Below are 13,095 nucleotides of genomic sequence, written 5' to 3' on the forward strand. Positions count from 1 at the left end.
TCGTTCGGCCCTCGCAGCTCCGCGCCGCTCCGGCCTGGCCGGCAGCCCGGGGCACCAGGCTACATTTGCGAAACAGAAACGTCGACCACCCCGACACCAGAAACTGCTAACGGCCACCTTGTCCGCACCTCACACTGACTCAGCATCCCCTTTGAGCCCACCATTATATTTTACGTCTCACCACTAGGGAATCCTCTATCTTTACCACACTGGTGGTGTGATGACAGTGACCACCTTTAATGCTATTCTGACCATGTCTTTTAAAGTTATCGAAGGATAACGTTATCTAAGGGGCGCTGTGACCAACTACAGAAAAGTCCCATTGAGGTCAGCTTTGGTAACATTATATAACATTCACCAGCAGTTTGTGCCTCATTGGCTAAAGGGCATGATTGTTCATTGCCATGTTCAGTCCCGGGCAAATCGGAGGCCGTTTCTAGAAGTTACAGACAAATGTAAGGTCATGGCGTCACACCAGCATTCACCATGGCATCAAAGCCCCTCCCTTTCTGGAAAGCTATCAGATCTGAATGGTCATTACAACATCATGAAGACAGTGTATGACCTTAGTGTCATGTTCACTAAATTAGAGGGGACAAATATGGGCATTTCACCATAAAACAATAGACTTCCTGTTGTCAGGGGGCGGGGCTTAGGTGATGTCAGCTGTCCACATTGTCGTTGTCTTGAGATGTGGTCAGTGATCAAACAGACAAAGTTTGAAATAGATCTGATCATGCACTTGGGAGTTATTAAGTCATGTAATGTAATGGCGAAAGGTTAAAGTTTGATGCTTAGCCACGCCCACACCTTTCAACTTTTGAAAAATCCGACAGTTGAATTTTTCCCTCTATGTCTTAAGAGTATATAGCAGAAGTTTGAAGGAGATTGGTGCAAAGGACGATGGAGCATCGCTGTCCAAACAATGTGTGCGAAAACCACTAAATCGAGTATTTGGACCAAAATGGCCGACTTCCTGTGCAACTTTGCACTTGGCTCCAAGAGACTTTTTTGTAGTTCCTGAGACACCACATTAGTGTACCAAATTTCGTAATCCTCAGTCAAAGAATGGCTTGGGGCTGACAGTTTTAATGGCTCTAGGGGGCGCTATTTAAGAAAATAGGCCACGCCCACAAATTTCAGCTGTCTATTTCTCTTGGGGGTCAGACTAGGATCACTCACCAGAAGTTCCGTAGCGATATCACGATAACTGAAGAAATGAGAGGCAAACGTATTTCCATGGCGTGATGGCGATTTTCGCCATGCTCCCAAAGCCCCGCCTTTTTTTGAAACCTGCCAGTACTGGACGCCAAGTAACCTCAACTTGTCTACTGCTATTTAACAGAGATTCCTGCTGATTGGGTAAAAGGAGTCCAGTAGGGAGCTGTGAAAAAAAGAGTGGCGTGGCGCCAGGTCAAAGTTTGAGGCTTAGCCACGCCCACACCTTTCAACTTTTGAAAAATCCGACGGTTGAATTTTTTCCCCTATGTCTTAAGAGTATATAGCAGAAGTTTGAAGGGGATTGGTGAAAAGGGCGACGGAGCATCACTCTCCAAACAAAGTGTACGAAAACCACTAAATCGCGTGCTTGGACCAAAATGGCCGACTTCCTGTGCGACTTTGCGCCTTGCTCCAAGAGACTTTTTTGTAGGTCCTGAAACACCACATTAGTGTACCAAATTTCGTAGTCCTCGGTGAAAGCATGGCTTGGGGCTATTAGTTTAAATGGTCCTAGGGGGCGCTATTTCAGAAAATAAGCCACGCCCACATATTTCAGCTGTCAATGTCTCTTGGGGGTCAGACTAGGATCACTCACCAGAAGTTCCGTAGCGATATCACGATAACTGAAGAAATGAGAGGCAAACGTATTTCCATGGCGTGATGGCGATTTTCGCCATGCTCCCAAAGCCCCGCCTTTTTTCGAAACCTGCCAGTACTGGAGACCAAGTGACCTCAAGTTGTCTACTGCTATTTGCCAGAGATTCCTGGTGATTGGGTAAAAGGAGTCCAGTAGGGAGCTGTGAAAAAAAGAGTGGTGTGGCGACAGGTTAAAGTTTGAGGCTTAGCCACGCCCACACCTTTCAACTTTTGAAAAATCCGACGGTTGAATTTTTTACCCTATGTCTTTAGAGTATATAGCAGAAGTTTGAAGGCGATTGGTGAAAAGGGCGACGGAGCATCACTCTCCAAACAACGTGTGCGAAAACCACTAAATCGCGTACTTGGACCAAAATGGCCGACTTCCTGTGCGACTTTGCACTTGGGTCCAAGAGACTTTTTTGTAGATCCTGAGACACTACATTAGAGTACCAAATTTCGTAATCCTCAGTCAAAGCATGGCTTGGGGCTGACAGTTTTAATGGTCCTAGGGGGCGCTATTTCAGACAATAGGCCACGCCCACCGGATGTTCCCATCAGATCCTTTTGGGGGTCGGACTAGGATCATTCACAAGAAGTTTCGTGATGATATCTTTAGAAATGACGAAATGGGAGGCAAACGTAAGGCCACGGCGGTACGCCTGACTTTGCCGCGCCGCCGCAGCCCCGCCTTCTGCCGAAAACTCCCATAAAGTGACGCCAAGCATCCCCCACTTGTCTTAAACTACCAGCTACAAAGTTGTGGTGATTAAGTTAAATGGGGCAATTTGGGACCTTTCACAGAAAAACTTGACCTTTTTGGTCCTGAGGGGGCGGGGCTTGTGTGATGTCATCAATCGACCATTCAAATTACTTTGTGGGTGGATGACGAATGACCACAGAAAGTGTGGTAACTCTATTTTATTCAATTATGAAGTTATAGCAATTTAAATTTTTTTGGCGAGTAGTCAAACTTCGAGGCCTGGCCCTGCCCCTTCAACATATACGAAAACTCAGAATCCTTGTCTCATTTTGTTCGCCCATCTCTTCTGAGCAAATTTACACCACTTTTGAGACGATCGTGCGAAAAATGATTGAGCAATCCAATCAGAAACGGACCCTAAAAACGGCAAAAACGGCAAAAAATCGCCATTTCAACCCAAAATGGCCGACTTCCTGTTTGATATTGACCATGCTTGCAAGAGACTTTTCTGTGTGGACTGTTGAGTACTACAAGTGTACCAAATTTCATAACTGTACGATAAACTAAGCTTTATGGAGAGGGTTTTTTTTTCACTTTGTAGGGGGCGCTGTTCAGCCATTTTCTTTGCGATTTTTTTGGGACCTTTAAAATATCAAATTTTTCACCAGGCCTGACATGTGTGCAAAATATTGTGAGTTTTGGGGTATGGTAAGGTCCCCAAAAAGCCGTTCAAAGCGGGCTAAGAATAATAAATAAAAAAGAATAAACAGAGCAAATACAAGAGGCCTTCGCAGCGCTTTCGCTGCTCGGGCCTAATAAAAAGAATATTTTATTATTGTCACATGACATGACATGACATATTGTTTAAAATGTTGCCATGAGTGTATATATTGAAGTACTCACACCCTACTCAATATTTCACTCTTTGTTATATTGCAACCATTTGCTGAAATCCATAAAATTAATTAATTTTTCCTCATTAATGTACACACAGCACCCCGTGTTGACAGAAAAACACAGAATTTAAGAATTTTCACCCATATTGACTTGAGTTTTTTAAGGGTTTTGTTGGACTTTACCCCTTTTTTCTACAGGTTGTTGATCGTCTTCTGTCCTATTTTTAAGTGTGTCCTTTTTTGTCTCCCTCCACTTGTCCAATTCCCACTAATTTCTTTAATGGCACACTGCACATCACGCTGAGATGTTCCAAGTTCTCAGCTTATAGTCATTTAAGAATCAACTGGTGGGAGAAAAAAAATCTATTTTTGGCTCGTCTGACTGTGATATCAAGCTGTGTAATGCGTTCTTTAACGAGCAGGACTGGATTCAAAAGACTCACACAAATACGTAGCCTCAACTGAGAGCGCGGGTTCCTAATACTTGGGTTACGACCTCACTGCGGGTCACAAAAACAAATGAATGGGTGTCAGGTCCTCATCATACCCAGCTCTCAGCAGTCCTGTGTGATCAGCTCCCGGCCCGCTATACGGTGTACAGCAACATCCAACCAGATAAATAGCTTTCACTCAGCACCCTGATCATCAGTCATCGTTTCGTCATGATAAGAGATCCTGATCAGTCAATCAGTTCCCAAACCATCCAAAAGACCCTGTTCCAGCCATCGCTCCTCTCCCACCAAAACAATCCCATCAGGCTCCAGCCTAACTCCATCAGCAAGCAGCTGTCGGTGGCTAGCGTGCCACGTCTCTGACATTACTCCTCTTCCTCCTCGCACGCCCCTGACTCACCTTAGCGCACACCTGCGTTTCTCCAGCTGTGGATCACCAACAAAACCTTCTGATTCCTGCTTCATTCCACCAACTTGAATGACAGATTTTGGGGATAATTTCCAGTAATCAAAATACATAAGGAGACAGATTTACTGCGGGTGCCACAAATACATCAGACACTGCAGTCATGGATGGGAAAACAAAACAATCGGCCGTTGAGGTGGTCGTGTTTAACTGACTTATTCACTAAGTTTGCACACTTGGACCATACATTTCTGCCACTTGTTATTTAGTGGTTTAAAAGCTGAGAAGTTTGGAAACTTTTATATTTGTTATATGGAGGTTTAATAAGAAACCTATAATGGAGGTTTTATAATAGAGAAAGATGTATGAGCAGAGTTATAGAGAAATCAAATGAAACAAGCTAGAACTTTCACAAGGACGTTAAACGCTGGAGGGAGAGGCAGGGAGGCAACTACAGGATCTGACAATGGGGAGAAGAAACTAAGGTGAGCTGAAAGAAGACACAAAGTCTACATTGATACCTGGTATGATCAATAAATCTGGTATCACGGCGAGAAATATGGGACTTGAGAATGCTGGAAGCTGGAAGAAAGGTGCTAAGAGTAATGGAGGTGGTCTACCACTGACCAGATCCCAAATACAGGTTCACCAACATTTTCGCCCAGATGAGAGATGTCACTCCTGATCCTCATCCTGGTCATTCTGTAGTTACTTCATTGCTCCAGTATTCCTGGCTATTCTACAGATATCTGTTTTTGATCATTGATTTAAATTAGGTGTGGACCAGGACAACATTAAAACATGCAGAATGGCACCCCTTAGAGAACCTGCTGCTTTAGTTTCTGTGCCAAATTTGGAGATTCCTCCAAAGGAGTTTAAAATTTTAGGCTGCATCCAAATCCAGGAGCCGCATCCATTCAGTGACGCATTTTAAGGCCAGTTACGTCACAGCAAAGCGACAGGCTCATAACTTTCAAAGGATACTCAAAATGCATCTTCAAAAGCATCCTCATTTCCTCCAAAATTTGAGGACAAGTCTGGTGCATTCTCATTGTCAAAGGCTTTCCCAGGATTCATTGTGGGCTGAACAGGAGGTTTTTGTTCTTGTTATCATGCCAAAGGAAGCGGGAGAGGATTACAGTTTAAATAGTAGTATATTAAAGGTTGTATATGGAAAAAATTAATATAAAGTTATATATTTTTTAAAATAATAGCTCAACACAGCGAGGCTGACAGTGTGGAAAATGGTGGACTCAGCAAGTCAAGAAGCTGCTTCTGATCCCAGTTTCACACAGGAAGCATCGCTGCCTACACAACATCAATGGGAAATGATGTGTCTCTGGGAACTTAAACATTGTAGATTCATTGAACTTCTAGTGGTGTTATGGTAGATGGTGTCTGCTGGTATGCTCTACCACACATTGACTGCATAGTACAACATGCAGTCTATGACCTCATATTTGATCCTGTGACCTGACTCCTCCAGCAGTCGGAAGTGCTAGAAGCGACAGATGGAAGGCGAGTGCTGCAGAGAGAGCGAAGCGGGGTGGGGGTGGGGATGGTGGGACTGTGTTGTCTGGGATTCCAGCAGGATTAGACAGAGGAAGTCGTGACTTTATTTGTGGTGCTTAAGGAGTTAAGCTAAAGAAAAGACCACAAAGATGCATCATACCTCACTGTGGGTGGAGGACCACCACACTGACTTATTTGCACACGTGAACACATACAGTTAATTCAGTGGATGCACAAATGCCTGATTATCCTGAGTTTCTCTAAACGGAAGTCAGTCTAATATTGTGTGACTTACAGCAGTGTGTGTGTGTGTGCGCGCGCGTGCATGCATATGTGAGGGATAGCAGGACAAAGAGTGTCTTGTATTTTAGGGAGGGGTTAAGGGGTATCTGGGCCTGTTGGGTCCAATCCTGGGGGCCAGGGATGGGAATTTTCTGTGTGTGAGCAGAGGAATGCTGCTATTTGCTGAGTGAAGAGCACGGAGGCAGCAGAGACTGTCCAAACACACGTCTGTTTGCTGAGAGAGTGTGTGTGTTTGTGTGTTTGTGCGTGTGTGTGTGTGAGTAAGAAGGGAAAGTGTGCTATGGGCAGCGATGGAAAGACTTTTAGTGGAACTTCGTGTGTGCTCTCCTTATGCTGTGACCTTCTTCTCAATGAACACTTTCATATCCAGTCCTGGTCTCCACGCTAAGGGAGCAGACGTTACTGAAAGAGGTCTGTCTCTTCCTACCCGTGACCTACTCGCTCCGAACACACTCTGGTCCACAATTCAGACTTTGCTCCGGCTGTGTGTGGAGGTGTATGTGTTTACTGTTACCTGTTTGTTTGGCTGATGAGAAGTCATGGCGGTGGGTGAGAGGTTGAGGAGAGGATGGAGAGCTGTTTGATGGCGGCGAGAGAAAAAGAGGTGATGAGCATCAATGGGAGGCAAGGTGGAAAAAGATGAACTTAGGAGGGAGGAAATGGTTGGATGTGAGTAATAACTGAAGTACAGGAGGGAGATTTATGCAGGAAAGATAAAAAGTGAGCAAGAGCAGAAGAATGAAGGTGTTGGAAGTTATGTTGCAACAACGAAAACCACTAAAGGAGGAATGTGTGAAAGCCTGTGTCACAAATTATAAACCAAAAGCCACTAAATGTGAGTGTGATTAGGTTTTGTGGATCTGCTCATGAAACAAACAAAAGCAGAATGCATTTAGGAAACGACCTACAGTTATTCAGCACATGTCAACACGTACAAAAAATATTGCTGTTTTCCTCCATGCATGTGTGTTTGCAGTTAGTGAGGGCCTCTGTACATCGGCATGCGTGCCCGTGCTGTGTGATTTATTCTAAGGCCAGGTCTGCTTCCAGCTGTCCCAAAGGGGTCCCAACGACTTTACCAGCCGCAGACCTCCATCACAGATCCACAGTAGAAGAGAGAGGGAGATGGAGAGATTTTACAGAAGGAGATATGGACAGTGGAAAATCAACATCATATTCAGTCTGCTGCTAATTCTTTGTAGATTTTCTTGCTTCTCCTTTGAGGCATACATTTAAATATTCAGTGAACTGTCGAGCTTTAAATTGGTTTTCCGCATTTGAAGAGGGAAATATGGGTTTAAGGGTTGAGGATTCAGCTTTGCATGCTTCTAATATGAGCATATTAGTCGGATGATGTCTTCATACAAACTCCCAAGTTATTGGTACATTGGTTCATTACTTGATGCCTTTTGAAAATAACATCTCCATGAGCATGAATTTATTTTACATTTTCTGTCTCTTTCAGGTCCTGCTGAGGTTCCCATGATGTCCCCAAATGGGTCCATCCCCCCCATCCACGTACCACCAGGATACATCTCACAGGTTTGTCTGTCATAATGATTTTACTTACTATGATTTTACTATGATAGCACATAAGACATTTTATGTCTTCACACTCCATGTGTAGCTCTCTCTCTCTCTCTCTCTCTCTCTCTCTCTCTCTCTCTCTCTCTCTCTCTCTCTCGCTCTCGCTCTCGCTCTCGCTCTCGCTCTCGCTCTCTCTCTCTCTCTCTCTCTCTCTCGCTCTCTCTCTCTCTCTCTCTCTCTCTCTCTCTCTCTCTCTCTCTCTCTCTCTCTATATATATATATATATATATATATATATTCTGGCCACAACCAGTGGCAGCTGGTGAATTTTCTTTTGGTGGGGCACATTTTTGCAAGTCAGTTTTCAGATGTCCTAACCACATATCACCAATAGGGGGGTGCCAAATTACTATTGTTTTGCATCACACAACTTGAACATGAGGGTCCTCGATACCGAGCACGTCCAGCAAAAAATGTCTTCCAAAAGCATGCTTAATAGTCACCAAACTATGAAAACTGCTTATGTACTTAACCTGAAGAGGCTTGTCACGTTTTCTACCTCAACAACATCCAATGACAATAATCCATCAAATGAAAAGGCTGTCTCTTTGCTTTGCTGTGCGGGAGCTGTTGGTGGTATCCCGCATACAGATCAGGAAAAAGGCATTGAGAAAAACACACATTGCAATAAGATCCTATCTGCAGAAACAGTCATTTAAAAATAAACCCAGTCTCTCCTCTTTACAACAATATAAGTGTCATTATTCTACCTGCAAAACTCATGGAGCAAGCCACAAACACAGCAGTAAACAACTAATTCAATGAGGTCAAAAGCATAAATTTGGTTTTACCTTTGCTGGTTTATGGTCATGTTAATATGTGTTATAGTAAAACAAATCCACGTTTGTGTAATCTTAAGTCCCAACGTCACACTGAACTGATTCCTTAGCCGGCAAGCCAGACTAAATAAATTATAATCTAGTCTGGCAACGTTCCATTGACGGTTCTCGGTTGTGGGGCGGGTACTACCCTTGTCTTTCAAACCATCTCTGCATGCTATTGGACAATGAACCACGTGACATACTCACTGCAACGGATGTGTTTAATGAGGCAGTCCGCTGTTGAAGAAGGCGAAAATACATCCTATTTCCAAGTAAAGGACTTAAAAACATCTATCTGCTCCTGATTCTAATAAATCCCAAGTCCAAATAGTCCCAAATAGATGTATTAGCCATTTTAAATAAGCTGTCACCATCTTACTCCACTCCATCGCATCATCCCGCCCACAAAGCCAATAGAGCGCTGTTATTGGCCCGCCAGAATGCTTCTAGGGGCCGCAGAGGTTCCAATGAAGCGTCCCTAGACCAAACATTGCAGAGCAAGAATTTGGTCTAGTTCACTAGGCTACTGATTCCTGACTGATTTTGGATTTTTTTTCACCTGCTGGAAAGTGTTTACAAATCTCCAACAGCACATTTCATCCATTTCCGGTTTTCCACGATAAAAAAAAAAACTCCACAAGCTGTACTCAGCTCTTCTATAAGGAACAAAGAATGGTGAAGAAAAATTTTTAATTTAAAAATCAAAAAATAATAAGTGTGGAGAGTAGGGATGTCCCGATCCAATCACATGATCGGAAATCGGCCCGATCACTTGGTGTCAGACTGATCGGGACTCAGGCTTTATTTCCCGATCCGGACTCGGATACTGGGTTCAAATTACAGGAGAGTAACTTGGTTCTCCTTAAAGGTTGATGCCCTTAACTTACACACCCAGAAGGAGATCAAAAAAGATCTGGTTTCTACCTATATTATATTATTTATATGGACTCAGCGTAGCAGGGATTCTTTTGAGCAGAGCAGCAGGCAGACCGCTGATTATTCATGAACTCCAGCTGCGTTCGGCACACGGCCACAGTAACATTTTCTAAGTTTCTAAGTGGTGTCACCAAAAATATGCAATTAACCCACTGTTATTCGTGTCCGTTCATTTTCTCTCTGGTAAGTTCTGTCTATTTGAGCATGACGTGTGGACGCGCTCGCGCTGCCCCCGCTGCAGCGCTCGTCACTGGCGCAGCCGGGCAGCGCAGTGCACACTCCGCTTTTTTGCAGTTAATAGATCAATTTGATCTGCTAGTTAAAAAGTTACTTGTGAGGTGAAAAAGAAGGAAGCAGGCAGGAGTTTTTCTGGAGGACAGGGAGATGCAGCAAGATCAGAGACAGCCAGGACAGGAAGATAGGAAAAAAAATCTTAAAAAAATAAAATGTAGGTAGATTGATCCCAGTACATGTTTGTACCTGTATAAAGCAATAATTTATCAGCATGTAGTATTTATATAGTTGGTACAATTCAGATCATCTTCAAAACTCCTTCCCCCCAGGGGCGTATCTAAGCATTTTGGGGGCCGATGCAAAATAGACCCCTGCCGGGTATTTTAAGTTGAAGTGCTATCTGTTTTTATATTAGACTTTTTATATTTGCAATAAAGTCCAAAAGTGAAGAATTTATGTTATTTATTACTTGATTGTTCAAGCTACCTCACAGAAGTGATCTGTTGTTAAAAATTAAAATAAAAAGGTAATAAAATAAAAAATAAAGAACATTCTGGAACTGTTTCTTCCTTTTCTTGTTTTTTATGTATCGAAAGTATCGGATCGGGACTCGGTATTGGCAGATTCTCAGAATCAAATGACTCGGACTCGAGGGCAAAAAAACCTGATCGAGACATCCCTAGTGGAGAGCCTCTGGTTCTGGGTGAACATCCTGGTCTTTGGTTCTGCCTGGACAGTCTTTTGTGCACGCTTCGATCGCAAACCTCTGCCCCCAAAGGCTCTCCTATTCTTTGTATTGGAGAAAAATCCAGCGAGCATGTGACAGTTACAGCGTAGGTCTATGGTAAAGATTGCTGCACCTGAAAAGGAACGGGAAATGTGTCACAAGACGTTTCAGTAATGGTAAAAGTGTAAGAAGACATTTTTAAACTACACGTAAATGCAGATTATGCACAGCACTTTGTATTATGTATAGATCATTTAGTTTAATTTACATGTTTTTATTTTGTGATTCCTATCTTCTTCCTCTTCCTGGCAGGGCAGCACCCTAGCTCTCCTATGGACGAGCCGCCACTGGCCATAACCCATAGACAGGTGTCAGTTGTTGGGTGGAATCTATAGTTGTCTTTCAAATAGTCTCTGCATGCTGTTGGACAATGAACAATGTGACATACTCCTGTGGGTGTCAATCAGTGGGGCAGTCTGCCATACACTGTTGAAGAAGATGCAAATGCATTATTTTTTTTAAATAAAGGACTCAAGTATCTCTATCTGCTCTTTAATCAAAGAAAATCCCAAGCCAAAACCGTCCAACAATGATGCCAAAGCCATTTCAAGTTAGCCTTCGCCATCTTTGTTTTTTTTTGCTCAGTCACAGTAACATCCCACCCACTAAACCAATAGAGTACTGTGACTGGCAAGACACAAGACTGTTCAGGCCTGCTGAGGTTCCAGCGAAGCGTGGTTAGACCAACCTTTACAGCAAAATCATTTTACGTTCAACCCCTTAAAGCTGAGTATCATGCAGTTTTTGGTATGATCCAACTGGATTTGAACCCTGATCTCTCAGTCCCTGGGTGGACAGTCATTCCACTAGATCACTGAGAAAGGTTTAAAACTCATTACCAAGTGTTACACCAACTCTTCCAATCACTTTTACACCTTTATCATGCCCTCCTATTTCAAAGACGCCAACAATGAGGTTAAAACATTTCATTGTGACACAGGATACCCATTAGAGCAACCAATACATTCAAAAACCAAGGGCAAACATTAGGGCCACTGTTTTAAACGCTGACTGAATTCACAATGGAGGCATTTATGTGTCTTAACTTGTGCAAGAATCAGTTGAAGTAGTTAAACCCACCAAATAATGCAATTAAATTTGTTGAGTGCTTTTACTCACAGCAAGCACTAAGCATGCACAGAGCAATACACCTATTGGGTCAGTCATGCTTTGGAAACACAAGAAACCAAGGTAGCCTCCTCCCCTGGTGGTTCTCTGGAATGTGCTGATTTCAGGATGTATGGCTCATTTGTTTTTCTGAGTCTCTTATGTGTATCTGTCCTTGAATTCTGGCTAAAGTCTCTGTAACAGGATCAAGATATTAAAAAAACAGACGGTCCTCAAAACAAGTCGGTAAACAAGTCTCACAAGCAGAGTGTTACAGTCCCATCTGTGGCGAGTTTGCAGTGGGATCACTCCTCTCCGCCAATGGAAGTCAGGTCATTGGCTCACTGGGGGTGTGTATTTGTGTTTGCATGTGTGTGGGTGTGTGTGTTAGTAGGATATCAGCCAAGTCTGAGCGGGAAACACTGTCACTGTGCATAAACACGCCCGTTAGGCGAGACAGGCATTTGGTGGGTAGATTGTTTTGCGTGGTGGGGGTTGAGGGGGGTGGAAAAAAGGGAGAGATAAAGTCAGTCATAGCTCTTAATGGTGGAAAGTTGCACTGAGATAATAGGTTTTGTCTGTATATTGGGGTGTCTCTAAATGCGACCTGTGGGATTGTGTGTGTCTTTCCCAATAAAAAGAGTACATGTGAATTTGGTATTTGGGCCAGCTTCATGAACTCATGTGGGGACTTTGCTCTAGCTTTCCCGTAAACACTTAGTTTTTCTTCTCTTTCGCAGTGTAGGGGATGGGGGGGGGGCAGATAGGGGACTACAATTCTTTCTCCTCCTCCTCTTCATTTTCTCCCCCCACTCTGGATGTTTCTCACTCGGATTAGTGCTGTAACCCTCCTAGCCCCCTCCTAACCAACTTTCATACCCTCCCTTCTTTCTTTCCATTTCTTGTATCTCAACATTCTGTTGCTTCTCAGTTTGTGCTGGAGCTTTTTGGGGTGGTATGTGGTTTGTGTCCAACAACATGTGTGTTGTTGTTGTTGTTAAGGACCAGCGATTGCTTCCCTTCTCTGCAGGGAGTGTGTTTGCTCCTTCCTTGGAATGCAGGCCTGTGAAAGTGTCTGAATAGTTGGAATGCGTGTGCCTATGAATGTGTGTCCGTTCCAGTTTATGATTGTGAAAGTGAATACATGTATAGAATCCACATCGTCAGTTGAATCTTGTTGATAATAAACAGTCTGCACCCTGATGAGAATGTTGCACATTTTCATGGCAGCAGTAGCTTAGGAGGTAAAGCCAGTTCTCCAGTAATCTGAAGGTTGCAGGTTTAATCCCGGCTCCCACCAGAGAATGCTGCTGTTGTGTTCTTGGACAAGAAATCTAACCCACCTTGCCTACTGATGGTCAGAGACTGGTTGGAAAACATCATTCCTGTCAGTGCGCCCCAGGGCAGCTGTGGCTACAATGTAGCTCATCGCCACCATAGTGAATGTGTGTGAATGGATGTAAAGCGCTTTGGAGTCCTCTGACTCAGAAAGGC

General features: G+C 43.6%; 1 protein-coding gene across 3 annotated transcripts in view; it reads left to right on the top strand.

The window, feature by feature from the left end:
- fndc3ba (fibronectin type III domain containing 3Ba) overlaps positions 1 to 13,095 on the top strand; it is a 131,134-nt gene that overhangs the window by 61,328 nt on the left and 56,711 nt on the right. For all 3 annotated transcript variants that reach the window (XM_015969634.3, XM_015969635.3, XM_015969636.3), the window contains one exon: positions 7,595 to 7,671. In XM_015969634.3, coding sequence (XP_015825120.3) covers positions 7,595 to 7,671 — 77 coding nt within the window. The remainder of the gene's footprint in view (positions 1 to 7,594; positions 7,672 to 13,095) is intronic.

The sequence above is a fragment of the Nothobranchius furzeri genome, chromosome 18 (assembly GCF_043380555.1).
Source record: "Nothobranchius furzeri strain GRZ-AD chromosome 18, NfurGRZ-RIMD1, whole genome shotgun sequence".
Lineage (NCBI taxonomy): Eukaryota > Metazoa > Chordata > Actinopteri > Cyprinodontiformes > Nothobranchiidae > Nothobranchius > Nothobranchius furzeri.